At 35.7% G+C, this 26,900-nt stretch overlaps 2 protein-coding genes across 2 annotated transcripts in view; both read right to left on the bottom strand.

Moving 5' to 3' along the window:
- Positions 1 to 19,272, bottom strand: part of RNF43 (ring finger protein 43) — a 63,412-nt gene extending 44,140 nt beyond the window's left edge. Inside the window, exon 1 of the mRNA XM_011375081.2 lies at positions 17,031 to 19,272. Within this exon, the coding sequence (XP_011373383.1) occupies positions 17,031 to 17,282 (252 nt within the window). The 5' untranslated portion in view covers positions 17,283 to 19,272. The remainder of the gene's footprint in view (positions 1 to 17,030) is intronic.
- A 2,237-nt stretch (positions 19,273 to 21,509) lies between these two features.
- The window catches only part of HSF5 (heat shock transcription factor 5), a 37,258-nt gene continuing 31,867 nt past the window's right edge, over positions 21,510 to 26,900 (bottom strand). Inside the window, exon 7 of the mRNA XM_011375114.1 lies at positions 21,510 to 23,787. Within this exon, the coding sequence (XP_011373416.1) occupies positions 23,717 to 23,787 (71 nt within the window). The 3' untranslated portion in view covers positions 21,510 to 23,716. The remainder of the gene's footprint in view (positions 23,788 to 26,900) is intronic.

The following is a 26,900-nucleotide window of genomic DNA, read 5'->3' as shown; positions in this document are numbered from 1 at the left end:
TTATTTATTCTAATCTAAACATTCATTTTTAATCCTTTATGTGTATATATATACAAACACATATAACCATAGTAGTTTCAGGCTGGTTGCTTTTACATAAAGCTAAACATGATGTTAATTTTAAATAATTTTCTATGAGTGGTTGGCATGATATACACCATCCCCATCTTCAATTTCCTGTATAATCTGTTGAGTTCCTTTGGTTCTGATGAGAAGTTTCAAATTTTTTTCTTATTTTACACATGTATATGGTGAAAGCTAAGTTTAGAAATAAAAAAATCTATGCTCGTAGAGACACATAAATTGGGGTGGGGACTGAAAAAAACTCAACTGAAAAACTATAAGGGAAAACATGTGTGTGTATAAGTAAATTTTATTGTAGGATAACCATTTAAAATCTAAAACAAATAAACAATTCATCAACTAGGGTATGAAGAATGTGCCCTTCATAGCAACTCCACAAACTCAAAAGGAAAAACCATCAGCATTAAGAAAAAAATTAAGTGATAACTCTACTTGATTCTCAAACACAGCTGCCAATCAGGGAATAGGATATTCTGATTAACACCAGTCCTTGAATATAGAAGGTGTAAAATAAAAGTTTGTGATTTATTTAGCTTTCCAAGGACCAACAGGAAGTCCTTTTAAAAATTCAATTTGTACTACTGAAACCTTTTCTGAAATGTATTGATACACTTTCCTGCCTAAACACATTATACTGAACATAATTTAGCCTTTATTTGGAGTTTTTGGTCTCTTATAACCCTACAAGAATATCATTTTGGTCACTTTTTGCATGAAATAACATATTCTGGAGTATAGGAGATTGGGCTGAACTTAGAGTGTCCCTAGGAAGTTCTTGTATTATTTCTGGAAGTTCTTACGTTGTTTGTTTTTAGATCCTTTATAACTGCTTCTTTTATCTTTAACTCATAAGCACAGTACAGAAAAAAATCCCAGTTAATTTGGTAGTTATTCTATTTAATAAAGATTTCCTATACAACTCTAGTTCTAAGGTAAGGAATAGAATTGGAAACTCAAATAATCAGGTATTAAAATCACTTTGCCCCCAAGATTGCCAAATTTGCAAAACAAGTTATCCGAAAACAAAAACCTGAACTATTTAAACACATTTTCAGACACTCCACCCATAAAAATGGAGGCTGGCAGCCTTTCACTCTAAATACCCTATTGCTTAGGATCTCAAGACTTTGTCCAACAACCTCAATAAATGTATAAAGATATCAAGAGGCAAAGGTCAAAAAAAGAACCATGAACATCAAACAAGGCCGCTGGAAGTGACCCAAAATATCACATGCTGGGCTTTCCTTTTTAATGATAATAACAGTGATACTGAGTGTTTATCCATGCTTTTATTTCAAAGAGCTTCAAATGCTTTGCAGACATCTCTCACTAATCTTTATTAGGCCTTAGGAAGAAAACAGTTTACCCCAAGTACCTTCAGAGGGGAAAGACACTTGCCTCTCTCCATCTTCCCCATACACCCTGTCTCCTGACTCCCACTATGCTGTGTCTCACTGTGATTGAAATAGATTATAATACCATACAAGTGTTGAAAGGATAATAATGGTAATTGAGTTTGTTTCTAAAAGAGTTATAAGCCATGTGTGTTTAATCATAACAGGGAACAGGTAAGTAGGAAAGATGAGAAAACCCATAATTACCTTTATCCCATTATTTACCTCTTGGGGAGAGACTTCAAATTGGTAAAGTTACAGTATGGAAAACAGATTTTCCATACTGCAGAATATTAGTCTCTGAGGTGGCTCAAAGGATGATCTTTACCTGAAAATGATTTCTGGGCTACAAATATTTGATTGGTATAATGACTGAAACTGCTTATTCTCGTTTTGATCTAATACTTCTCAGATGGGAAACTGAGAGTCTCAGGGACTTGTGGGATAATTTCCAAGTAGGCTACAGAACCTTATCTGCTGAGCTTCAAAGAACTACATGTTGGGACCAGCACAGTACAAGTATAATGAACTGGGTAAATTAGTTCCCTTCACGATCCTGAACCCCTTCCCTTCTGGCCCTCAGAAAACAGCTGCAAAGGTAGACAGGAAGCTGAAGTTTCAGCTTTCTGAGCAATTGTTTTAGGGCAGCAGCAATGAAAAAGAATACTCCAAAATTTCAAACAGGGAAAATGTAAGAGGGATTAATTAGGATCCCTCTGACTTTGAGAAGTAAAAACTTAGAAAATAGTTGCTTTGTGTTGTGTTAGTGATTACCTCAGTGATCACGGAAGGAAGCTAATGGGTTTACCCATGTAGAACAGCCACATGTACAAAGATCCTGGGAGGGCAAGTGATTCACCACAGCAAAAGCAAGGCGGTCACAGAACTCGAGTTCCCACCCTAGAACCTATACACAATTAGTCATTCTCTAAGCCACTAAGGCTACCGTTTACCACATTATCGTAACATTTAATCAGCCCTTTGGCCCACAAAATTTTGAATCTAAAGCTTTGTCTTTTTAACTACGAAAAAAATATATATACAAATAGTTTTGCCTAGTTATTTTAGGATAATGCCAACTTGAATTCAAATGAGTTAACTGAACCCAAATCAATAACCCTCAAACTTAATATTTCTTATAGTAATTAGGTGAATGAGAAAGAGCTCGAGTTTAATTATTATTGATAATAAAACTTTACATTGGCAATTTTCAACGACAATTTTCATATATTATTTCATTTCATGTAGGCAGACTATTTATTACTATTATTCTCATTTTATTCATGAGGACACAGGCTCAAAGAGGTTAAGTAACTTTCTTTAAGGTCATAAAGTTAAGAAGAATCAGAGCTGACATTGAAACACAAGACTACTGAGAGCTTTTTTCACTGTAAGATGTTGCAACTCATTTTAGAACGCCCTTTAATGCCTTATTATCATATTATATCATTATATATGGATACTGTGCAAAGAGCACTATTTGGTGGGTATATTATCTTCAATTATCTGATTGGTGATAGAAATTATGTTCTTAGGCCAGAAGGCCTCCAGTTATACATAAAGTTAGAAGATAATGAAGTAACTCTACTCTAAGGGAACTCAAGAAATGCTGATAATTCAAAAGGAAGAAAGTCCTCATCAAGGAAGTTAGATTGCCTCAGAAACAACTGCCTAATCAGAGAGCATTCAACTGGTGGCCAATAGGGTAACTTAAACATTTCTGGGGAAAGGAAAAAGCAGCAAAAACAATGGTAGCTTCTTACTCCTGAAAATGCTGCATGGTGTTCTGATTCTGGAGATATGTTCCTGGTCTTTTACTCTCCTTCACGTTTACTGGATGCATAATTGCACAAGACAAATTCCAAATAATAAATTACCAAATGATTCATCATCATTAATAGATCCTCACAAACATCTTGAAAATCAAGTTTACATCTTCATTTGATCAAGCAGTAAAATAATCAATGAATGCAATGCAAAAGACTACCTTTGAAGTCAGTGGGAGAACTTGTACTAGTCCTCCTGAAATTGTGACAGCCAAGTTTTGGGGTGTGTGCACCCGCTGCCTGGGTACAAATACTATACAGTTTCTGGGTAGAGTTTGGCTACAGGAGAAAATCAGATCTTCTGGCAACACTTACAAGGCAGGTGCAGTTATAAAGAACTTGACTTTTGATTCTATTGTCTATCAGGACAGGTGGTTTGGTGGAAGTATGGAATCTTGCCAGGCAGGCTCCAACTCAAACTTCCCTTTAGAAACAAAACAATAAAAATGGAAACAAAATGCCAAATCCTGTTCCATACCTTGAAGATTGATATTGCTCGAAAAACTAGGGCATTTTATATAATAACACTAATTTGATTCAAGCACACATCAACTCAGGAGAAATAAGATGATTATAAAAATGAAAAGGCAATTGCAGGTTGGGCTCTTCCCTTATAGTTCAATTACTTATTCTCCTATATAAACTAAAGGAACACTTACATTTCAGTGAAATGTACACACACATTCTTAGTATAAAAAAATAAAATAAAAACTGCAATCTAATACCTGCATAGGAGTAACACAGGCGAGTTAGCATTGCTGAGTGGAATAAAAATTTTGGCAAATCCTGCCTATCCCACATAGCTGACTTACCTTCCTAGTACAAACTATTGCAGTTAAATTTCTGTAAGAATTGGCCAGTTGATGATTCCATCAAAGAGATTGTCTTTCTCTAAAAACACTATACCATGTTAGTTCTGAACAGAGTAAAAATATAAAGGATTGTTTCTGGTGGCAAAGACAGACAACTGACATTTTTACCAGGTTTGTCTGCAGGACAAGCCTTTGTGATTGACGACATAGGCTCCTAACCACCACAAGGAGGCTGGGAGGAAGTACTCAAAGAATCTTTGTGGGGCCACAGTAGCTGCCGCTGTTGGAAACTCTGAGCATTTTTGGTGTTCTTAAAATTCTATTTCCAACCACTACTTTGTGGTTGCGATGAAGGGATAGGAAGAGATTGGAAATCTTCTAGAGCAAATATTCTCTTCTCTTCATTATCACAGAGCCAAGATTAAAATAACAAGAATGTACTTTGCCTGGGGCACAATTCTGCCTAAATGTGTCTTATCCATCACTTTATTTTTCTTAATTCTTATTTTTGTTGTTAATTTGCTCTAGGAAGGAAAGTTAGATGATCTATAAATGGGTTCCAGAAAAGCTTGGAAAACTTCAGGGATTCAGAGAATAATATTTAAGAAGGAGTCATAATATCTGAGAACAATGCCCTATAAATGCCCCAAAGTGCAAGGATAAAAATATTAAATGAATCACTGTTCTTACAAAGAAAATAATTTCTTAAAGTTACAGTCTTAATTCTCCCTAAATGACAAATGGTCTATTCAAGCCCCAGAGATGAAGCTCTGAGGCTAGTACCTAAAGTGGTTGTACTTCTTTACGCCTGACTCAATCAAACAGTTGAAATCCAAAAGTAAGTTCCTCCTTCATTTACCTGCCAAGACCTAAGTTCAGGCCCTCAGGGTGCTGAGGTTTTCCTTTGTGGGAGAAAATGACATCATCGACACCTCAGTGACAGTAGGGAATGCAGGGAATGTGGCTCCCAACATTGGTGATATCATCAACGGCCCTGGGAGAGACCCGAAATTCCCAAGAGTTGAAGTACTGATGGTTAAAAAAGGTGGGTGTTTTTGTTGTTGTTTCAAATTTATCAATGGATTTTGATGTTTCCCAATGTCAGGTTTTAAAAGGGCAGGTAGAGAAAGGGTACCTCTTCCAGTAAGAACCTCAAGAATCAAACATAACAGAAGTTAAGTCCAGACAGAGCTACTCAACTCATTTGTATCTTACTGGCTCATATTCAACCAAGGAAGAATAGAGTTCTATTAGGCTCTCTCCTAGCTTCCAGACGAGTATATTCTTTAGGGGACTTGCTAATGTTGCAAGTTTGCATTCAAAATAAATTCTAGGCACTCACATAATCCCCCAGTCTCCTCCAAACTTTCTTGATGTGCGACAATTAAGGAAAAGAATCTTTGATTATAAAACAATTTCTTTGACTGGAAGAAAATTCTTTGCAGGGCGTGAACGGCAGGAGAAAGAAAAGATTTTTCTGAAGTGCAAACTAGTTGGAAACCCCCTGGGGAAAGAATCTGATTCCCAGTCTTTGAGAGGACCGGGCCTGCCTGTACAAGCTGCCTCTGCTGCAGGCCTCTAAGAAGATGCTTTTGTGTCTACTGTATGGCCCTCAGCAACAGCACCGCAGCTCTTCTCTTTTTTGCCGGCGGAAGTTTTCCAGCTCTGGGGGATACACAATGCAGAAAGCCACGGTTTAATAACCTGTCGGTTTAATAACCTGTCGTAGTTGCTAATCAGATGGCCCCATTTCCAGATGCCTCCAGATGCTTACATACTAGAACTCTATCCCCTAGCCCCATACATCTACCAGCTGTTCTGAAATCTTATTTCCAGTGTAATTATTCAGCTTATCTCTAAGAATTCAACTTTACAAAGTATTTTAGGATCAGACACCTCATCCACCTCCTACGAGTAAGGCCCAGACTGGCTCTAGGTTATCTCTGGCTTTTCTAAGACTTTCCAAAGATTCAGAGTCACTTAGAATCTGAATGGTAGGTTTGTGATTGAAGTCAGTGTGGTTTAGCCACTAGAACAGCCTTGAGGAAAGATTTAGAAGGGTCCTCAATCCAGTACAGATATTTTAAAATATATAATTTCAGAGAAAAACTCCTTTTCGTATGTGTTAACTGAATATAAAGACAGTGTAGGACCGGAGGACTAGGAGTACAACTAAGTCTAATAATGCTTAGTTTTGCTACCAATTAGTTTTGTGACTTAAAGTAATCTGGTCAGATTTTTTTATACCACCTACCAAACAAATTTTATCTCGGGGAAAAGAAATAATTAAGCAAGTCACATGTCCCTTTAGTATATTAAGTCTATTTCTGGAATAAGCATAAACTCTAAATGCTTAGACCTACAAAGGATCTTAAAGGTTATTTAGTTACCCTGCCAACCCTACCTCAACAGATAAAAGGTTAAGTGACTTGCCTTTACTTTTTAAATGGTCATAAGGGACCTATGGACTTTTCATATACCCAAATACTAAATTCTAAATAATCTCTAATGATGATAAATATATATAATGTAATGTATATCATAAAGTTTTACTAACTTTAAAGCAGAAAACAACCAAATGCCCTTTGATAGATGAATGGATAAAGAAGATGTGATGCATACATACAATGGAATGTTACTTTCCCATAAGATGGAATACTGCCATTTGCGACAACCTGAATGATCTTGAGATAGTCATGCTAAGTAAAATAAGTCAGAAAAAGTTGAAGATCAAATGATTTCACTCATATGTGGGAGATAAAACTGAAAAGCAGAAATGAACAAGACAAACAAAAACTCATAGATACAGACAACAGTTTAGTGGGCAGGAGAAAAGGTAAATGAGAATAAAGGGAGTCATATAGATGGTGACCGAAGGAGATTTGACTTTGGGTAGTGAACACACAATACAATATGCAGATGAGGTATGACTGAACTGTACGCTTGAAACCTATATAATTTTATTAACCAATAAATTTAATTAAAAAATGATGAATAGGTATTGAAAGTTACCAAAAAATAGGTTAATAACCTAATGTTGTCACAGCAGATATGTACATTCTTCTTGAGTTGGTCTCTATATCACTCATATTATACTAAAACCAACACATTTTAAGGAATGGGAATAATACATACTAATAACTAAAGTCAATAATTTTTAAAAACTTTGCATTAGAAACAAATTTTGCTGAATCAAGATGGTATTCATTCGTTCTTTACCTTCTACATAGTCTTAGTACCTATTTCTTCCTTTATGTAGTTTTTGGAGAATTAAAATTGAGTCAGTGAGATTATCAATTAAAAAAAAAACCTCTAAATATGCTGAATTCTGTCTAAAGCTCAATTTTCTGTTTTAATTTTACTACAATTTAACAGGAACTTCTTGGGCACTTTAGAAAGCCAGTTTGCAATTTAAAAAGAAAGCCATGTTGTTTAGTTATTTAGACTTCTAAAGAAAATGCTACAGGTAAGTATTATATATACAGTAATATTTATACAAGCAATATTATAACCTATATTTAATTGGTAACAGTGAAAATTCATGTTGGGTTTGGTTGTCCTCTAGCTCTAAGCTACTTTAAGTTGCCTAGGTTAAGGTTTTATGTTTTTTGTTTGTTTTTTTTCTTCAGTCATAGGAGACACCTTGAGAGAGAATTACCAATCATTTGACTGACTCCTGAGAAAATGAAAATCGGCACTCTAATGCATCTATGCCTGTGCCTCTCGTTTGGCATTCATCACATCCTGCCTTCCGTTGTTTCAGTTGTATCTGCTCAGTTGGACTAGACTAGGGTGTTGTTCTTTGTGTTGCTATAGGACCTGCCACAGAATTTGGTACACAGTGGGAGAGTCAGTAAGGTTCTCCACCTAACTTCACAAAGAGCCCTTACTGCTTTAAGGAGATGATCCAGGCCAACAAGTCACCTGGTTTGCTGTGACTCTATGGCAGAATAAATGACACATTTTGTATCACGTAAAGTAATGCTGTTGCAGCAAGGTATATTTCTTCGCTTGTTTTAAAGTATGCCTTCTAAGTTGATTAGGGACCAAAGAGGAAAGAAAGTCTACAGCAGTCTATAATATCTTATATGGAATGTTCAGGGGAAAATCTCTGCCAGCATCTGCTTTTTAATGCCCTTTCAATGACCCAAAAAAGTTTAAAATAAATAAATAAGGTTTGCTAAAAATACCAACCAGTAAGATATGGCAGTAGATTGGCAATTCTTTGACTGGCAAACCACTAATCTCTCTGGGTCTAGTTCTTCCTCTGTAAAATGAAATGACTGGATTAGGTGTTTTTCCTAGTTTGAAATCTGATGACTATATTTTACAAATGGAATAGTCTGCCCCTCTGCCTTCCATCTCCAAACTGTATTTTACCATAGGTATGGAAAACTGAAAAGGACTTAATTCCAGTATAAGGCCAATAAAGTCCTTCACAAAGTTAGGTTAAAAAAACAAACAAACTTGACCACAAGAATCTTAAAGTCAGATAACCGATATGATTCTAAGTAGACAATATAAAAATGAAAAAACATGAAATCTAAATCATGTAAAAAAATTTTTTATAGTGGGCAAATCACAAGACCAGAAAATGGTTTAGAGGGACATAATGGGAATCATTTTTTAGGAAACAGTAACATTAGTAGGCATAAAATGTAAGGCCTTCAGTTTCATCCAAATTATTCTACAGGAAAAACAATAGCAATAGTATTTCTCAATTGTCATATATTTACATATGCACAATAGTACCCTTTCGACATATTAGCATACACAAAATTAACAGGTACATATGATAACTGAATATGCTCTTTAAAATTACAGTTGTATTATAGTTGATTTCCATTATAAGGGAAGTATTCCAGATTTTTTAAAAAAACAAACTGGTTTTGAAGATAGTTATGTTGCTATCTTGAACAGTTACTGCTCTACTTTATATTCAGCAATCAGAATTTCTAAATAATCTAATTTCCTATCTCCATGAAAAATGTGAGCCTTTGTGTTTACAATAAAAAAAAAACCTTAACTTAAATCATTTTGATTATGTTGATGTTTCTGATAAACACAAACTCTAGTATATTTTTAAAAGTATCAAAACAAAACAAATATATCCATGAACTGTAATGTTCAGAACCCAGGTAAAAATAAAGAGTATATAAAGTAGCTTATCTGTTCTTTAAAAACAAGCTAATCAGCAATCGATAAATAAACCTTTAAAAAGAAAAAGACACAAAGATTTCCATTATAGCAAGAAGAAACTTAAGGGCCTAAGGAATCCTACTCTAGGGAAAGCAACAGGAGCTTAAAGGATAGAAACCAAAGAGATGGAAAGTAACCAGTCCGTTTGTTTTATAGCCTCTGTTCTTTGAATTTAGTAATCAAATAGACACATAGAGCCACAATTGTTCTACCTATATCAAAACAAATTAGTAAAATATTCTCTATTCTTATGAGCCTCAAGTGAAACTACCATAATGAAGGGTTGTAAGCATTTCTTGAATTGATGTGCAGTTTCACTTAATATTTGGAGAACACAGTTCCGGTTTTTTTTTGGTTTTTTGTTTTTTAACTACACATAAGCAGATCTTTGTCAGATACCAGTTTTTATATCTAAGATGATCATAGTTCAGGCTAACCTTCTTATAATTGCATTATAATTGTTGTCTGATTTCAAGTAATGTATACCAATACTTTTTAAATTAAGTAAACTGACAGTAAATTAGTTTTGAGAATTTGGTTTCATTTCTTGAAATAATGGAGATTATTCTAGGATAGCAGCTCTTAATCTGTAGTCCTTAGATCCTTACACATGTCTCAGAGACTCTCAACTCACTGGGATTTTATGCAAAATTCTAGGTTAAGTACATATTGTCAGTAACTTTCATCACATTCTCAAAGGGGGCTGTGACACCAAAAGAAGATTAAAAACCACTGTGTTAGGGTATCTCGAAACCAGAATTGGGACTCACAAGCTTAAGGACTAAGAAGGCCAAGTCCTTTGAATAGACATATGTTAGTATCTTACAATCACAGGTTTAAAGTCAGTACCCCCAATAAATCTCTCTTGGAGTATCTTTGTTAGTATCTTACAATCACAGGTTTAAAGTCAATACCCCCAATAAATCTCTCTTGGAAAATCAGAATTTCCTGAAAAGCAGGGGTTGAGCTATTAAACCAAATAAAGGCTGTGGAAAAATGCTGTGTAAAGGAGCACTTCAAATATATTGATTATAGCCATACTTACGATTTGGAAATAACAATCGAGGAGACACTGTCAGTAAGTTGGAGGGGTAAAGGAATAAAGCACGCTGTGTCAAACCCAGAGCACTCAGAATAACTGACCTCATGCTTAAAAATGTGATGAGATAAACAAATCTGTTTCATCCTAAGTTAAATCCCAGCCATCAGAGTCAATACTACCACAGTTCCTTATAGTCATTAAATAAATATTTATTGAGCACCTACTATGTCTGAGGCACTGTATAAGTATACTAAGGCACTATTCACAGGAATACAGCTCTGAATTAAAGAGACAAAAAAATTACTGCTTTCACAGAACTCATAATCTACTGAAGAAAGATAGACAGTTACAGAAGTAAAACATTACAGTATGTCACAAGGCAATAAGTTTACAAAGAAAAATCAAGCAGGGAAGGAGAATATGGGTCAGAGGGGAATAGGAAGAGTCCTTCAGAATAGGATATTCTAGAAAAGCCTTGTTGAGAAGGCATATTATACACTTCAGGGTGACATATGAGAGACTAAGAGGAGAAAATAACTGGGGGTATATGTGGGACTAGCAAGTGGAAAGGCCCTGAGGTGGATGTACGCCTGGTTTAATTGGAGGACACAAAGAAGTCAGAGTGGCTGGAGCAGAGTGACGGGGAGAAGAGGTGGGGTAGGAGGGAGGGGGGCCCGCAGGCCAGATCCTGAGGAGCCAAGCAGCTCACTGTAAAGACTCTGGCTTTTACTGTAAAAACAATTCCCAAAAGAACAATGAATGCAGGTCAGAGCATTAGCTCATAGAGCTTTTTGAGACATAAAGTTGGCAAACTGCTTTACCAATAGTTTTTTGACTGAGTTATCATATTGAGCAACGTAGGTCCCAATAGGGGATATCTCAACCATATTTTAGCTTTTTAGGATTCTCACTCAGTAGAATTGATCCCTGAGAAATCCACATCCTCAGATATCTTAAAATTTGGATTCCTCATCTATCTCCTACAAAGTTGATTGGGTCCATTCCTGTACAACTTTGTTCTTGGATCATTTACTTGCTTTCTCTTCCCCATTATGTTTCCTTTTTTGTAAAATGGAGTAAATATCATCTGTTCTTATCTGGCTTGCACATTTTAGTGAATCATTTTAAGCTTCTTGGAAGAAAATATATAAAGTCAATGAAACATCATTATCATACTCTTTTCTAACTATACCCTGATACCGATTCTGGTTCCTGACAGGATATTTATAATAGTACATTGGTCAATTATAACATCTTTTCCTCTGCTGTATTTAGCAGTTTGAAGGAAATAAGAGGGAAAAAAAAGCACAAAAAAAGTTCCAAAAATACTTACCAGTGAACAAATGTAAAGGCTTTTTATTAAAAACAAAACAAACCTAGCCATGGGCTCCTGGAATATCTTTAATACTGTATAAAAAGTACACTATGGCTAATTATTAAAGAAAACTATAACACACACGCGCGTGTGCGCGCACACACACACACATCCAAAAGCCAAGGAAATGCTTACCCTCAGAATCAGCTAAAGGAACACTAAACAGCCTGATAGGGACACTAACCAGGGGCATCGCTCATTCATTACCTCCTACTGACCACAGGGATTTATGAATTTGAACTTACAAAATTTTTGCTGGATTTCCACATGAAGTACGAAACTATTATATATGCAAATCAGTTTGATGGGTGCTTATAAAAGAGTTATCTTCTCAACTTGAAAAATTATCATAAAAACATTCTGCAGCTTCCTCCTCTCCTCTGGGTGCCAGGCTTCTAACACAAAGCCGAGTCAAGAAGGCTCTGAGCTGGGACCACAGGAAGCAAGCACCTCCGACCGCTGTGCACACAGAGGAATTATATCTGATGGTGCTCTTCTGACTATGTTCTAAAGTCAATTAGAAATTAATTGGATTATCAGCACCTCCATTAACATAAATAACTGAGAGTTGATTGTACTTTAAATATTTATTCTTCTTTTAAAGGCTGGCCTCAGAGCAAAATCACAAAATCTTTGAAATCTCTGCTTCCAAGGAACTCTAACTTGAGTAATGACAGTTATATGTAGGCTATTTCAAAATTTATTATGTCAAGCTCCTGTATTATATAATTTACCATAGGCTATTATAAAGTGAAGAGAAAGATAATGAAAGTTGTTCCATTAAAAGGGGGATGCTGAGTAAATAAACATTCTACTTTACAAATATCTTTGCAAATGTAACACAAATAAGAGAAACAGAAGTACAGAGATTATTAGAAGTTAGGATATTGTGTATTCTGGATCAGTCTCAGAGAATAATACTCATGTTCATTACTTTCTGTTCTAGAAAGAAAGAAATCATTTCTATGAAGCCTACACTGATGTTCTGTTCATCTGTGGCATTATAGATGTACAGAATTTTAAAGCTGGAAAAACATGGGCTCTAGGGTTCAAATTCCAGCTATGCCACCTATTAGCTACGGTCATGACCTTGGCAGGTACTAACACTTTGAGCCTCAGTTTCCTTATGTGTAAAATGTGAAAAATAAAAGTACTATACTTATCTCATGAAGTTATTATAAAGGTTCAGTGAGCTAATATATATAAAGTGCATAACACAAGTTGGCTATGCAGTATTATATTTCGATCCCTCGATTTTACAGATAGGAACTGTAAAGCCTAGAAAGGTAAAAACCATTTTGTTCCAAATCACCCAACTACTTAGTGGCAGAGTTAGAACTAAAAGGCAATCCCTTGGGTCAAAGTTCAATCACTTTGTCAACTACAGTTTTGCTATAAAGCATTAGCTATCTGGCTTTGGCCAAAACTTTAAAATAAAGTTTTCTCTCCCTTCCCAAATAATTCATTTCAGGACCTGACTACAATTAAAGTAAAAATGCAAAGATGGAATAACTAGGTGTTGACTAATAGGTAAATTAAGGGGCAAGCAGAGACATCGAACAAGGAGGAATCTGTCCAGGAGGTGTTCGCTTCTGCTGGCCAAATGCTAAACTACCATAGCTCCTATTGTAGGTCTGAAGCCCCAGGGCAGCATATTCTAATCTTGATCATAACATTACCCTGGAGTCTAAGAAAATCCAGGACAACCAGCTGAGCAGGAAGAGTGTGATAGTTGAAGAACTGGGGACCTCTCTTGCACTACACTAAGATCTTCTTGCTCTTTTGCTTTGAGAAGAAAGAAGATTCATTCTGAGTTGTTCTGCTGAGTAATAACATTTATGAAAAAGGAACAAGAATCGAGAAAGAAAATAGGACTGTAATCATTTTTAGAAGTGGTAGCAACAATATTACTAGAATAATACAAACAAATCTTGATAAAAGATAAAATAGAAAACTGGACAATTCTGTCATGCATAAGCTTTTACACATTTTCCATCTGTAGTATAAACCAGGAGGAAAAGAATATATTCAAATGAAAAACAAAAATAATAAGAAGTTAGAATCACTATTATTTAGTCCTTTATCAGTCACTGCCAAGTAATTAAGAAATCTGGAAAAGTTTCCTTGAAATAAAAAAATTTTTTGGTCTTCCAAAGAAGTAGATACTTTAAAGACAATGGCAAACATGCACAGGAATGTGAAATGATATGGTAATGCAAAGAAGCAGCTTTTGGCAAAAAAGAAAGGAAAACAATATAATTTGGTGAGGGCTAAGATGGGGAATTTTGAAACAGAAAAGAGAGGACTTGAGAAATGAAGGAAATACAGCAAAGGCAACGTTTCCTCTTCTATTGTGACTTTCTTCTAGTACTTTCTTCTAGTACAATATTACAATAAAAAGAATATTACAATAAAAAACTTTGAACATATCTGGTAGAATGGATACTACTATTGGTAAAAAGAAACCTAAGCACAAAGAGTGAGGTATAAGAATCAGGACAAAAATTCACCAAGGCCTGATCTTCAATGTCCTTGTATATATAGACATCAGATGAAGTTGAGACAAGGAAAATTATTTTAGAGACAATTCTATGGTCCATTTTATTATTAAACAAATTGGGAAGTACCCTGTCAAGGGATGTCTCTCTTTAAGAAAAATTAAAATTGTAATACAAGCGAAATCCAGTTAATTTGGTCTTTATAAAATTATACATACCTGAATTAATTGAGCTAAATGTCAGATTTTCTTAAACTCTCTGGGAATTCCGGGAACCACACAAGGTTATTATTTTTTTAAATTGTTATTTACATACCTTTACACTACGCAATGCATAGCAAACCCAATTTTACAATGCAAAGATACCTGACTGCATCTTTGGAGACAATCAAACTTAACAGGCAGCTAAAATAACTCATCGGTAGAAGGATATGTAGAATTATCCAAAATTCCTCAAAGCCAACAGAGAAGACCCCTTTATATTTGTAACACTAGGGTACAGCTATCCACCAAGAAAGCTGAAGCACCTCAAAACACAACTTAAGGAGATATAAACAGAACTCCAGTTAAATGGAAGGCTTGGTTAACCACAGTTGAGTAAACCTGAGTTGCAGCGTAATCTGATAAGGAATGAACGGCATGGATTCTAGAAGTGTAAACCATGTGTCCCGAACACACTAGAGTTCTTTGAAAGAGTTAATCAAATAGTGGGTAAAGAATAGTGATGCATATCATTCAAAAGCTTGTTTTTGTCTTTTAAAAATAATTCTCTTATAAGAGATTATTAAGAAAATTTAGTAACTATACTGTGGATTAAAAATTGATTAATAGTCAAAAAAACAGAAACAATATTAAAAGTCTCCAGAGATTAATACTAGGCTAGTTAACAACTTTATGAATGACCTAGAAGAAGCTTACGTGGCCAGAAAACGAAGACTGAAAATTGACGCAAACTATGGTAAAGCCTAAAGGCCTTGCTAAATAATACAGTGAAATTCCCTCTTCACAAAAATAAAGAAACAATACTTAAAGTATACTAATAGGCTCAATGTTAACAGTTAACAAAAAAAGAAAAGATTACTAAAATTTACCAGAGTGAGAAAAAGAATAAAGAGCAGACAAAGATTGACAAAACGATGAATGGCAAAGAGAATGCCAGCTAGTGCCTCTTAAATCTCTTTTCCTTTATTAATACACAGAAACTATATGTACAGCTTTAATAGGAGACAAAAAATTTAAAATAAAAGAGGACACTACTTTATACAGTATATAATTAACCCACTGAACATGCTGTCACAGGACATTAATGAAGCACAAAGCTTAGTATGGCTCCCAAAGACCTCAAGAGATATCAAAATGTGGTTCTATAGCAAAATAATTTAAGGTAAAAAATAAAATGGAGCACCCTCATGCTTCAGGGTATTAACTAGGCAAAGTCGGAAAAAAAAGTTTCCTTTCCAATTGTATTCAAAATGACTTATGTTTCAACTGTTAAATGTTCCTAATTCCATCGTAGAGTTTAAATTAAATGAATAGACTCCTATCCAAAAATTCCTACTCCTGTATTTCCAGGTACATTTTCTTTGCCTGTTTATTTTTCTAAACAGCAGAGCCTTCCATTTCACCCAATTATTCTTCTACTTCACTTATCCCAGCTTCAAAATATTGCCTAAGAAATGATCATGAAGAACCGCTAAATCATATATGTAAAAATCCACGTTTGGAAAAGAGAGTTCTATAATTTGTTAAATTTTCTCACCTTCTTTCTCAACATAGACCAAAATTTAAATTCGTATAATATTTTGGTTCTGCTCATATCACAAAATCAAAATCTGAGCTTGGATGCTGAGGGGAATTATATCTAATATTTTAGCTTGTGTCCAAGAGCTACAGCAACAAGTATTCTTTCATAAAATAAAATTTAATCAATAAGCAACATAATTTTATGGAGTAAGACACTGGAATGCCACATTAAAAAGGTACAGCCCTCTAGGCTCTAGCTTCACCATGGAGGATGAGCAATTCATCTATGAAATGCTATGGCCCCAGCAAGTTCATAAATTCAACACATAAAGAGTAGGCTATGAATTAACAGGCAAAATTCACAGCCTGAAAGCCTGAGAAACTGTCTGAAAGACTATGTGAGTTAATAAAAAACAGATGTTAAATTTTAAATTTTGAAAATAATAAAATTATGTGTAGACAAGACCAAAGTGATTGGGAGGTAAGTTTACACCTTGTGTCCATTTTGTAATCCAGTCCTCTCCATTTTGGGCTTAGCATAGGGTGCCGCACGTGGTATAAAGCCAGCCGTAGCATTCAAGCTTGAATGAATTTTAAAAGTGACACAGTGATCAAATATGCTCCAAGGGCATTCTAGAATTTCAGGGTGCTACTGACCATTAAAATCAAACTCCTTTGTGCTCACTTCAGATTTAAACAGGATATAGAGTACAATCCTCAGGTCAATTAAATACAAGCCCATATATTTCATCTATCAAAATACTGTGTCTAAAATATATCGCTTGCAAAGAAAGTCTTATTATGCGGATCTAAAAAGGCGATGTAATACCAGGGTTAAAGATAAGCAGATGATCTTCTAAAGTACAGGATTTATATGCTTCTTCTTGAGTATATAAAATAAGAATTTGCTTTAGAATGCCAATGAGGCAATATCCTTAAAAGATAGAACAAATAAAGCTAAGCAGCAGAAGCCTTTGTGTGGTATTTGGTTCGGGAGGTAAAGAAGAAAGGCCTATTTCAAACAGATAGAAAGTGAAATATAATAAAGTTATCCTTACCTGCATTAATTTTCCTTCTGCTGGAGTTATTTCAGCAACACCAGCAAATACACCTTCCAAAGTCAGATTCAGTTTTCCTGTAGGGTCCATTTTCAGGGGGATCACTCTGATAATAGCTTTCTGCTCTGCTGATCTTTCAGACTCCACTGCTGCTGCCAGTACCAGTCCTGTGTGTCCAAAGCCTGCCTGCAGGGTAGCCATCAGCAGCCAGGGCCAGAGGGCAGCCAGCTGCAGCTGGTGGCCACCACTCATGCTACCAGCTGCAGCAATGCACTTCGGCCATACATACTGCTTCCACTAGCTAATACCAAACGCAGGTTCTCAGATCCAGACAAATTAAGGAAGAGAGAATTTATGCTTCAGTTTCAGAAAGCCAAGTCATAGTTTTGGCCCTTCCTTTCTCATATTCCCAAGAACAGGTGGCATTCTTGATCTGGCAGGGAAGAGGGTGTTTTCAGCCCACTTCTGCTGCAGGTATGTCATTTTCTCCCATCTTCACTATTATTAGTAAAGATAGCACCACTTTTCTTTGGAATTTCCAACTTTGCTTGAGGTTGAATGTCACATTCTGAATTTTTATTATGTCAGATCACTTGGTGCTGGTCTTCCATATGCATCAAGCTGTAGAGCCACTAAACTCAATGTTAATGAACAAAACAAGGCAAAGTAAATAACTAAGGCCATGCATCGAAGGTGAGCGTGAAAAACTCCAGTTCAGAAAATGAAGAAATGGTCCTTTTTAAGCCACATGATTTGTCAATGGAAAAAGACTAAAGATCACTGGAGAATTTTTTTAATGGGAAAAAAGAGGGAACAATATTTGAGGTCATACCTTGAGAGATGTCCAAAGATGCTACGACATGTATTCATAAGTTTCCACATTCAAATATATTTCATGGTAGCCAAAGTCCCAGGCCTTGAATTTATAGTACTTTGAGTGAACTTAAATATACTACCGTTTTTAAATGTTCTACCTGATTTGCCTATCAATTAGGTAGTAATTTATATGTCTTCACATATTATAGGATAATCCTGAGCATCACGACCTTTTTCAAATTTCATAATTGAAAGAATATCCAAAAAGGTTAGATTTCCAATTATTTTTCCTATTTCTATTTTTATTTTTCTTTCTCTTAGGGATTCCAGCTTTTATTCTCCTGCTTGAGAATGCCAAGCACTTTGATTTCCCATGAGATGCTTTTGGAAACTACTTTATTATCCCAATCTTATAATCTGTAATTTTCTAGGTTCATAAGTAAAACAAAGGACTATTCCTGACACGTTTTCAAATTCCTCGAGGGGGTGGGGTATAAAAGATAGGGGGAGTAGGGAGGTGATTAGTCTACAGACTCTAAGTAGAATACCCTGAAAAAGTAAAAAGCCTGAACAGGGTAGATTTGTGCTATTTCTAGGCACACTTGAGAATTTGGGTCTTTGTACAAAAATAAAACCTTATTCTAAAATTTTAAAATGTGCACCCTTAAGTAAATATAAATGCACATCAACCACAAAGCCCCACTGTGTTCAGAGATCAAGTTAAAAAAATCTTATAAAGTTTTCAGAATAAGTGCTGAAAAGCCAAGCAATTGAACATGAACCTGTTATACAGATTCTTTTCTTTTGCTGAGGCAGAGGGAGAAAAAAAAAAAAAGAATTTCAAAAGAAATCTGCAAACCTGTTGCGCTGTCGGGCCCACTGGAATCCACGGGGGTGAAACAAATTCAATTATGCTTTTATAGATCCTGCTCAAAAAAAGAATTCAACTGTTTAACCAAGTACAGCTCATTCTTCCACCTTCTTACTCTGCAACCAAACCAAGTGCCCCACACTGCAGGTAGGTGCCGAGAAACTCCGCAGCCTGGAAAAATAATCCATGCAGGTCAGAGGCAGAAACAGTCCAGGGTTAGAGCTACTGTCCCCAAGAACTCTAAAAACACTTATAGAGGATCCAAAATCATTTCTGCAATCTCCTTTCTAACAAAAGTTCTTTCTCTCCCCGAACAGCATATAAAATGATCAGATCTTGAAAGAGAAAAGAAGCAAAGCAACAATTCACTACCAGGAGCACAGAAAATCCCAGAGGGAGAAGGCAATATCTCTGAATCATGGATGGACTTGGAAAGTTCGGAAGGATTCGAGTGCTTCCCTTCCAGAAAGACAATTCTGGATCAACTCCCTAGAGGAAAAAGCCTGTGGTTTGTAATTGGTGTTCTAGTTCGACTCCCTCCCCTGAGACTGCAATCACGCTCTATACCTGCTGACACAAAGTGAGGGTGGAGCAGCTAGAGGCAACCACCCCCCCATTCCGCCCCTCCTCCTCCCGGCTGGCTAGGGCTCCGGCTTGGGCGCGCACACTTAACCAGACACGTTCTTTTGCTCTTCTCTCTCAGCTCCTCTACTCCCTCTATTGAGCCACAGCCAAACTGCATCCAATTCAATCCTCAATTCCTTTCTCTGGGTAAGTGAGCTATCACATGAAAATCAGGGCCACTCAAACAATATCTAAACAGACTCGGCACCCAAAAGAACATAGATGGTGGTATGAGGAAGTAAAGAGAAAAAAACATAACGGAAATCCAGAAGATTAAAGAATGAACACATGGTTTTGGAAATATAAGTTCAAAGAGATTTCTGCTTTTTCCAGGTTTTAGTGCCTATAAATGGCATAAAGCCAGAATAAAGTGATCCTGTGCTATAGTACTTACTGATTTACTGTTGTCTTATATCTACTATTCTGGCAAGAACTCTGTCCATTTTATGTGCAGTTTTTCTTCGGCTTTTACTAATTTACATTTAGCAGCTCTTTTCTAAACGGTGCCTGTGTGGAGCTTTTAGACCAGGTTGATGTCAGAAGTTTGGAATCGGTCATTTTCTTCTCATGTCTCTGGGAGATGAAACAATACTATGGATCAGACTTTTGCTTTCCATGTAAGATTGCAAGTAAATCTATGTCATGAATACAAGCAAAGGGGTAAAAAATATACGCTTAATGAAAAAAATGTAGGCTAAAAGAAAATTTGGGGCTAATTACCACATTCATGAACCATAACCCTTCCAGTAAACTTGTCATTAGAAATAATGCAAAAGTTTTTAATATGTCTCTAAAATTTGAATTTTCAAATTTATCAGATTATATTTAATTGTGGCCATTTTATTTGATTTGCTAATCTTTCCAAATTGCACAAATGCACAATTATATGAATGTGGTTAACACTAATGAGCTGCACATTTAAAAATTATGACTTCTGTCATGTGCTTCTTTAAGCTGTGGTAAGAAGCACATAACATAAATCTTTTTAAAAGTTTTTAAAAATTGTACAAATGGATCATCTGTAAAATGCAAATAATAACTGCATTGTAGGTTTGTTGTAAAGATTACATGACATAATGCCTCTGAAAGCAAAAAGTATGAGTGGTCTATTCACCTTGAGCATTTTCTCCCTAAAGAAGGTTTATGGGGATAGTTTATGGGGATATATTCTAAAGTAAATTCTTAATTTAGCACTTTTTCTTTATTGGTTGGGCATTAAAGACATAATGCAAGTATAGATCTTTTATAGCCCCTTTCCTAAAGAAAAGGAATTGATCTAATTCTTCTGGACAGAATTTTTAAAAATCTGCTATGATTTTATATTTTGATTTTATGTATGCCATATCATAGTACAGCATAAATAATGCAAAGCATACATTACTATATATGATATATAAAAAAAAATCTTTAAGGTTAAACTAAACAAAAAGTAAGCTACCAATGGACTTTGCCTCACCTATTCTTGCTTGAAACTTGCAAAGGAGTTAAGAGACCGAGACCTGAGAGTTAATACACACACTTAGCTGAAAGAAGGAAAAAAAATATAAATGTGGTTGCCCTCTCTTGAGGAAACTCTGAGGTCTGGGAATGATGATAATATGTATCAAGACCTTGGGTACCCTGAGACACTCAGGATCAAACCAAACAGCTCTATGTAACTCACTGATATACTGTGTTTAGGTCACTAGAATTGGTAAACAAGAGAAATTATTCTCTGGTTTTAAAGGTTTTAAGTTATCCTTCAAGGGTTGATGCACACAACTTCCTCTGAGATATCATAAAGATGCCATCACTATAGTAATGAAATGCCCATTTTCGCTGACATCTATTATTATCTAATCTTACACAGGAGACAGGTCATCCTTCGAGATCTACTTTTGCATCTGGATTGACTAAAGTTACTGAAGACCATTCATCCTTTTCCAAAAAACAAGGTTTCTATAAATATGTCCAAGAAATGTCCTAATCTTTAATGGCATTTTAAAGATTCAGTCTCTATTCAAGTGCAAATGGGAGGGGGGGTGTCAAGACACATTTTCTTAAAAAGTCAGATTCTTTGAAAAACAGAGTATATTCTCTTTTGAAGTTCTCTAATATGATTAATAGTCATAATGACCAAGGTTTCTAACGATCACTAACCAAACAGTAAAAACAAGCAAGACAACAAGTCTAGTTGAAACACTCACTTTATTGTTGACTGACTGAAATTTATCATGCTTAAGGTGCTGAAATACTGAGGTGCTAGTCAGGAACCTTGTTAGTATTATGTCAGACCCTACTGGCTAATTCACACACAGATTTTATCTTATCTTTTTCCATTTTACCCAGTCAGTGATGATAGCTTAAGCTGATAGGTAGCAAGCATGTGAGAATAGCAGGAGATCCAGCTCCTTGGTCTGTTGTATGCATATATAAAAAAAGTTTGGAAAGCTGATAATGGCATTTCATTAATTAAGCCTTAAAATCACTGAAACCAAATCCATGCCAAGGTTCCTGCTTGACACATGTTCCTCAAAAGATATTATCTCTTTCAACATATATAAAGCTAAGAAAGGCATATTTAAAGGAAAATATATCACCAACATAGTACATCAGCTTTTCAACATGACAGAGAAAAGGCAAAGTTCCTTCATTTGGAAATTGGATCTCCTCTTCACATACTCTGCCAAAATACATAGTCTGGCCAAAAGATACAGGAGTCCTGATAATCTGCTCATCTTTTAAATCTTGCTAATTAAAGATGAATAAATGCCCATCACATGGACATTAACTACTCTAATCAGATGGACCAAACAGGTCACTTTTCAGAACCTACTTTCATATCTAAACTGAGTCACTGCAGACCATTACAGAGCTCATCCTTTTCCAAAAAACTACTATCTCTGTAATATTTCCAGAGTTTGACATCATTGGGAAGGCACAATGCAATTTAAGAAATGAACTGTTACACCCACAATGCTAACATAGTACTTATGTCATATCATTAAGTGCCTTTTCTTTTTAATTCATTTCATATTCCTAGGCTTTCCTTTTGTTTCTGCAGTGCTTTTTAGGAAAACTGAAGCAGAATCCAATAAGAAAGTTCTAGTCAATTCAAAAGACTTTAAATCAGAAAGTTTCTTGCTGTCATTAGATGAGTAAGTGAGGGATCAACCACGGAAACTGGACAACCAAGATACCTCTCCTAAAAACCAGTCCCACAATCTTACTACTTGAATTTAGAATCCTACAGAGGGGATAAGATAAAAATGTTATAGTCTATCCCACTATCCAAAATTCTTTCAGAAGCTTCAACCAGACATAAACTATTAAAAAAATTGGAGGAATAGCTTCTGTTAAATGACTATTAATCAGTTTCTCCCCAAATTTCCACACAATATCTTATATAGATGAGAATTTATATTTACTGAATGGCAAAATCTAAAATAAGAAAACACTGTGGTAAATCTCTTAATGTTTTTGTTCATACATTTTACATTTCACCCTCAAAATAAAAATATTACACATGCATCCTTTATCTTTCTATCCTGTAATATTAATAAAAATATAAAGCTTTAAAACTTTTAACTCTATCAGCATTTATAAATATATTAAACAAGTTAAATACTTTTCTTTAGAAGACATTTAAATAAGTGATATATTAACAAAACCTTCTTACCATTTATAATGTACCATTAAAATTAGAGAAAAATATGAAAATAGAAGAATGCTCCCATTAATATAAAAGAATTAGGAGCTGTTAAGTGTGATGGATGGTCCAAGTCCGGACACCTTGCTCTTGCAACAGAATGCTGGGTTAGGAAGTAAGAGTATTTTCTGGTTAATCACTTAGAAAACTATTTCTTTCCCAGAGTTTCTTCCCTGGAATTCCTGACCCAGTCCTGTATTCTTGGTGACCTTACATGCCTTCCTTTCTCACACAATCTTCTCTAAAAGGATCACACTGTGACTTGAGACAGATAGACTGAACTCCCCACTGGATTTGTGCTGATTACAGTTTGAGAGAGGCAAGATGACAAATCAGCACCACGCAGATTATTCTCCAGTATCATAGATGCAGCAGGTTTTAGATGTTTCTTGCTGTAATGAAGGCCAGGACTTTTCATTTGAAAGGGATCTGGGCAGCAAAAAAAATAAAAAAATAAAAAAATGGCTGCTAGATGTTTAGTAGTTTGTCAAGGTAAATAATCTGAACTGAACAGCTGTAGTAAATACCAAATTCCCAATTTTCAATTAACAAAATTCTCAATTAACGAAACAAAAATAGTTTTTTTTTCCTTAACAGAACTGAAAAAATCCCAACAGTGTGTCATGTGCAAGGCTAGTCTGCCTCCAGCTACAGCTAGTGCACAATGTCACATTTGTCATCCATTCCTCACTCTTTTAATTCTTCCTCCTTTGGAAAGTGCTCCTGCTTGCAGGCCACGTCTACCAGCAGATGAAGATCTAGAAAAAAAGAAGGTTCGTTTACTCACTCTTACCTTTTCAGACTGTAGAGTACAACAGACAAGTCTTCAGACAAAAAGAACAAGTTGCTTATGTTTCACCTATACAATTGGTTCTAAATTCATTATCTTTTCAGATTCTCAATTTTAGGTCATTACTGTACCTCTAAAGCATACAGAGATAGCCCAGCTGTTAAACCAAAGTAACCAACAGAGTTTCTATCCCTTCACGGATGTGGCCAAGCCTCTTTTCATTTCAATTGCCTTTTATTTTAAGTGAAAAATTAAGGAAAAGTATTAAAGTGATCAGAGCGAAATAAACACATGAAAATTCATTTCTTTGATGCCATAAGGAAAGATGGGTGGGTTGCAGAAATATGAAAAAGTAATGCCTTCAGAAATATGTTAAAATCAGTAACCACTACTTTTCAAAAGTTTATGCCCGCATAAACTTTCTACTTATTGACTAACATAGCTCTTCTCTTGTAAAAATACCTATCTGAACTGTCTGTAAAAAAGAAAGCATACCCTTCACAGAGGTTAAGAGACAAAGAGTAGTTGATTAAGAATGAAAAGAAGCAAAAAAGTAAGCTCTCAGCTCAGGAACTAGGTTCTGTAATACAAAAAGCTAAGATCGTGTATAGAAGTAGACTAATGGACTGAGTAACACAAGCAGAAATAAAAGGATCCTGATATAGCCTCTAGATTCAATTTAATTAGTTCATAACTTCTAAAGTAACATGACTAGGGAGCCTTTTCAGGTTGGTTTTGAGGCTTACAATTTTGCTCTAGTGGCATTTTGGAATTAAGCTGCCTCCAGCACACACAGCATAAATCCTTTATTTCACTCTAGACATACAGAGACTTCTGTCACTATATTTGTAGAACACAGAGTCTATGGGACTGATCCACAGCCTGGGCAAGAGAGCTGATTCAATAAAATAATTCTACTACCACCTTTGAGAAAATCTAGAAAGCTTCTGGAACAGTTCCTAATTTTTGCCATATTTGATAAAAAGCAGACCAGTCATTGGGGGCAAAGTACTAGCTCATCTGGTGAACTATACTACAATCTACCCATAAAGAAAAAGTAATTTATCTAGATGAGTATCTTATAGAGAGAGAAGAGACCATCACTTTATCACTTGAAATTGGCTTCTTGCACATCCATGATTACAGAAGCATTATTCACAATAGCCAAAAGGTGGAAGCAATCTAAGCGTCCGTTAACAAATGAATGGATAAACAAAATGTAGTATATACATGCAATGGAATACCATTCAGCCTTAACAAGGAAGGAAATCATGATACACACTACAACATGCATGAACCTTGAAGACATTATGCTAACTGAAAAAGTCAGTCACAGAAGGAGAAATAGTGTATGATTCTACTTATATGAGGTACCTAGAGTAGCCAAATTTATAGAGACATAAAGTAGAATGGTGGTTGCCAGGGGCTGCAGTGAAAGGAATTATTGTGTAATAGATAACGGAGTTTCCATTTGAGTAGATAAAAAAGTTCTGGAGATGGTGATGGTAGCATAACAATATGTACTTAATGCCACTGAAATGTACCCTTAAAAATGGTTAAACTTATATTATGTATATTTTACCACAAAACTGGCTTCTTTATAGTCTAAATAACAGTGTACGGCACATAAAGAAATAAGGACTTTTGGACTTTACAAAATGGATTCCATGGGAGCTACGACAGCAACGTCAACTGGTACATAATGAGAACGCCCTTAGGGTGTAATTGGACTATCCCACACCACAGAAATGCCAGCCATGACTGCCCTGGATAAGCCCCCATCTGCAGGGGCCGATAAGCATGAGGATCCCATCTTGTGAGGTCCATGTAAGCTGAACACCTTGAGAGATGATGCTCAAGTCTAACCCAAGAGCATCATGGACAGGTGTGTTGAGAGCCAAAAACGCTGACCTTCTGCCTATCATAGCTGCTGGCCTGGGACCAACGTGCGGCTATCCACACTGCCACAGTCAACAGAACTTGCTTTGGAGATAAAGACTTTCATCCATTTGTTCTGTCATGTAAGACTCTGTATTTCCCCTGTGTTTGGTGTGTATTAACCTGGGTGGGTACCTGATTGGTTTACCTGAGAAGGTTCCACTCAATAAACCTGGCATTGTGGAAAGATGCAACTGCGTTCAAGGGTGTTACTTTAATAGCCGCTTCCCCTGCTTGTGACAAATAGTGATAATGATAACAGTAATAGCTTATATATGTCACATCTTTTTTTCAAGTAACTAAAATGCATTATTATAAGGTCATCTTATTAATTCTGAGGAGTAAACAGATACTGGGGGAAGAACCTCTAAGCTATATGGCTAGTAAGTCAAGCCGGTGGTTTCTAAACCTTGCTGCACATTAGAATCATCTGAAGATCTTTCAAAAAATACTGATGCCTATGTTTCCTACCCTATACATTCTGATTTATTTATTCATTTTTAATTTTTTACACCTACAGCACCTGGTCTTCCTAGGTGGTCTCCCACCCAAGTACTAACCAGGCCCGACTCTGCTTAGCTTCCGAGATCAGACAGGATCGGGCCATACATTCCGATTTAACTGGTACAAAGTGTAGCCTAGGCATCAGGATTTTTAAGAGCTGACCAAAAGATGTAGAAGGAGTAACACCTAATCATGATTATTCTCTAAACACCCCAGCTCCATATTAGAACAAGGATAGGCCTTATCATAATAGAAAATACTAAAGTAAGATTTAGTAACCCCAACTTTTAAAGCCGAGTATGAATTCCTGATAACAAAGGTAAAGACTATTAAAGCAACTACAAATTTCATGCAAGGCAGACTGAAGAAAACTGAAACTAATTCTTTTTTTCTTCAGTGAACAAATGTCATTTATTTAATTGCTTATTAAGACTTTATTGTATTGATAGGTCCAAATAATGGACAAGAGCGCATCACAGATAGGCATACTTAAAATGACAACTGCCTATATGGCTCTATAACAGCCTCAGAGTGAGTTATGTGAAGTAGTGTCAGTAACAAACCCTCTTAACCTTAATGACTGGGCTTTAAAATAGCATTTGGTCACGGGGATGCAGAGCACAGCATAGAGACTGCAGT

The sequence above is a fragment of the Pteropus vampyrus genome, unplaced genomic scaffold (genome assembly GCF_000151845.1).
Source record: "Pteropus vampyrus isolate Shadow unplaced genomic scaffold, Pvam_2.0 Scaffold261, whole genome shotgun sequence".
NCBI classification, from domain to species: Eukaryota; Metazoa; Chordata; class Mammalia; order Chiroptera; family Pteropodidae; genus Pteropus; species Pteropus vampyrus.
This window is presented reverse-complemented; position numbering and strand designations above follow the sequence as displayed.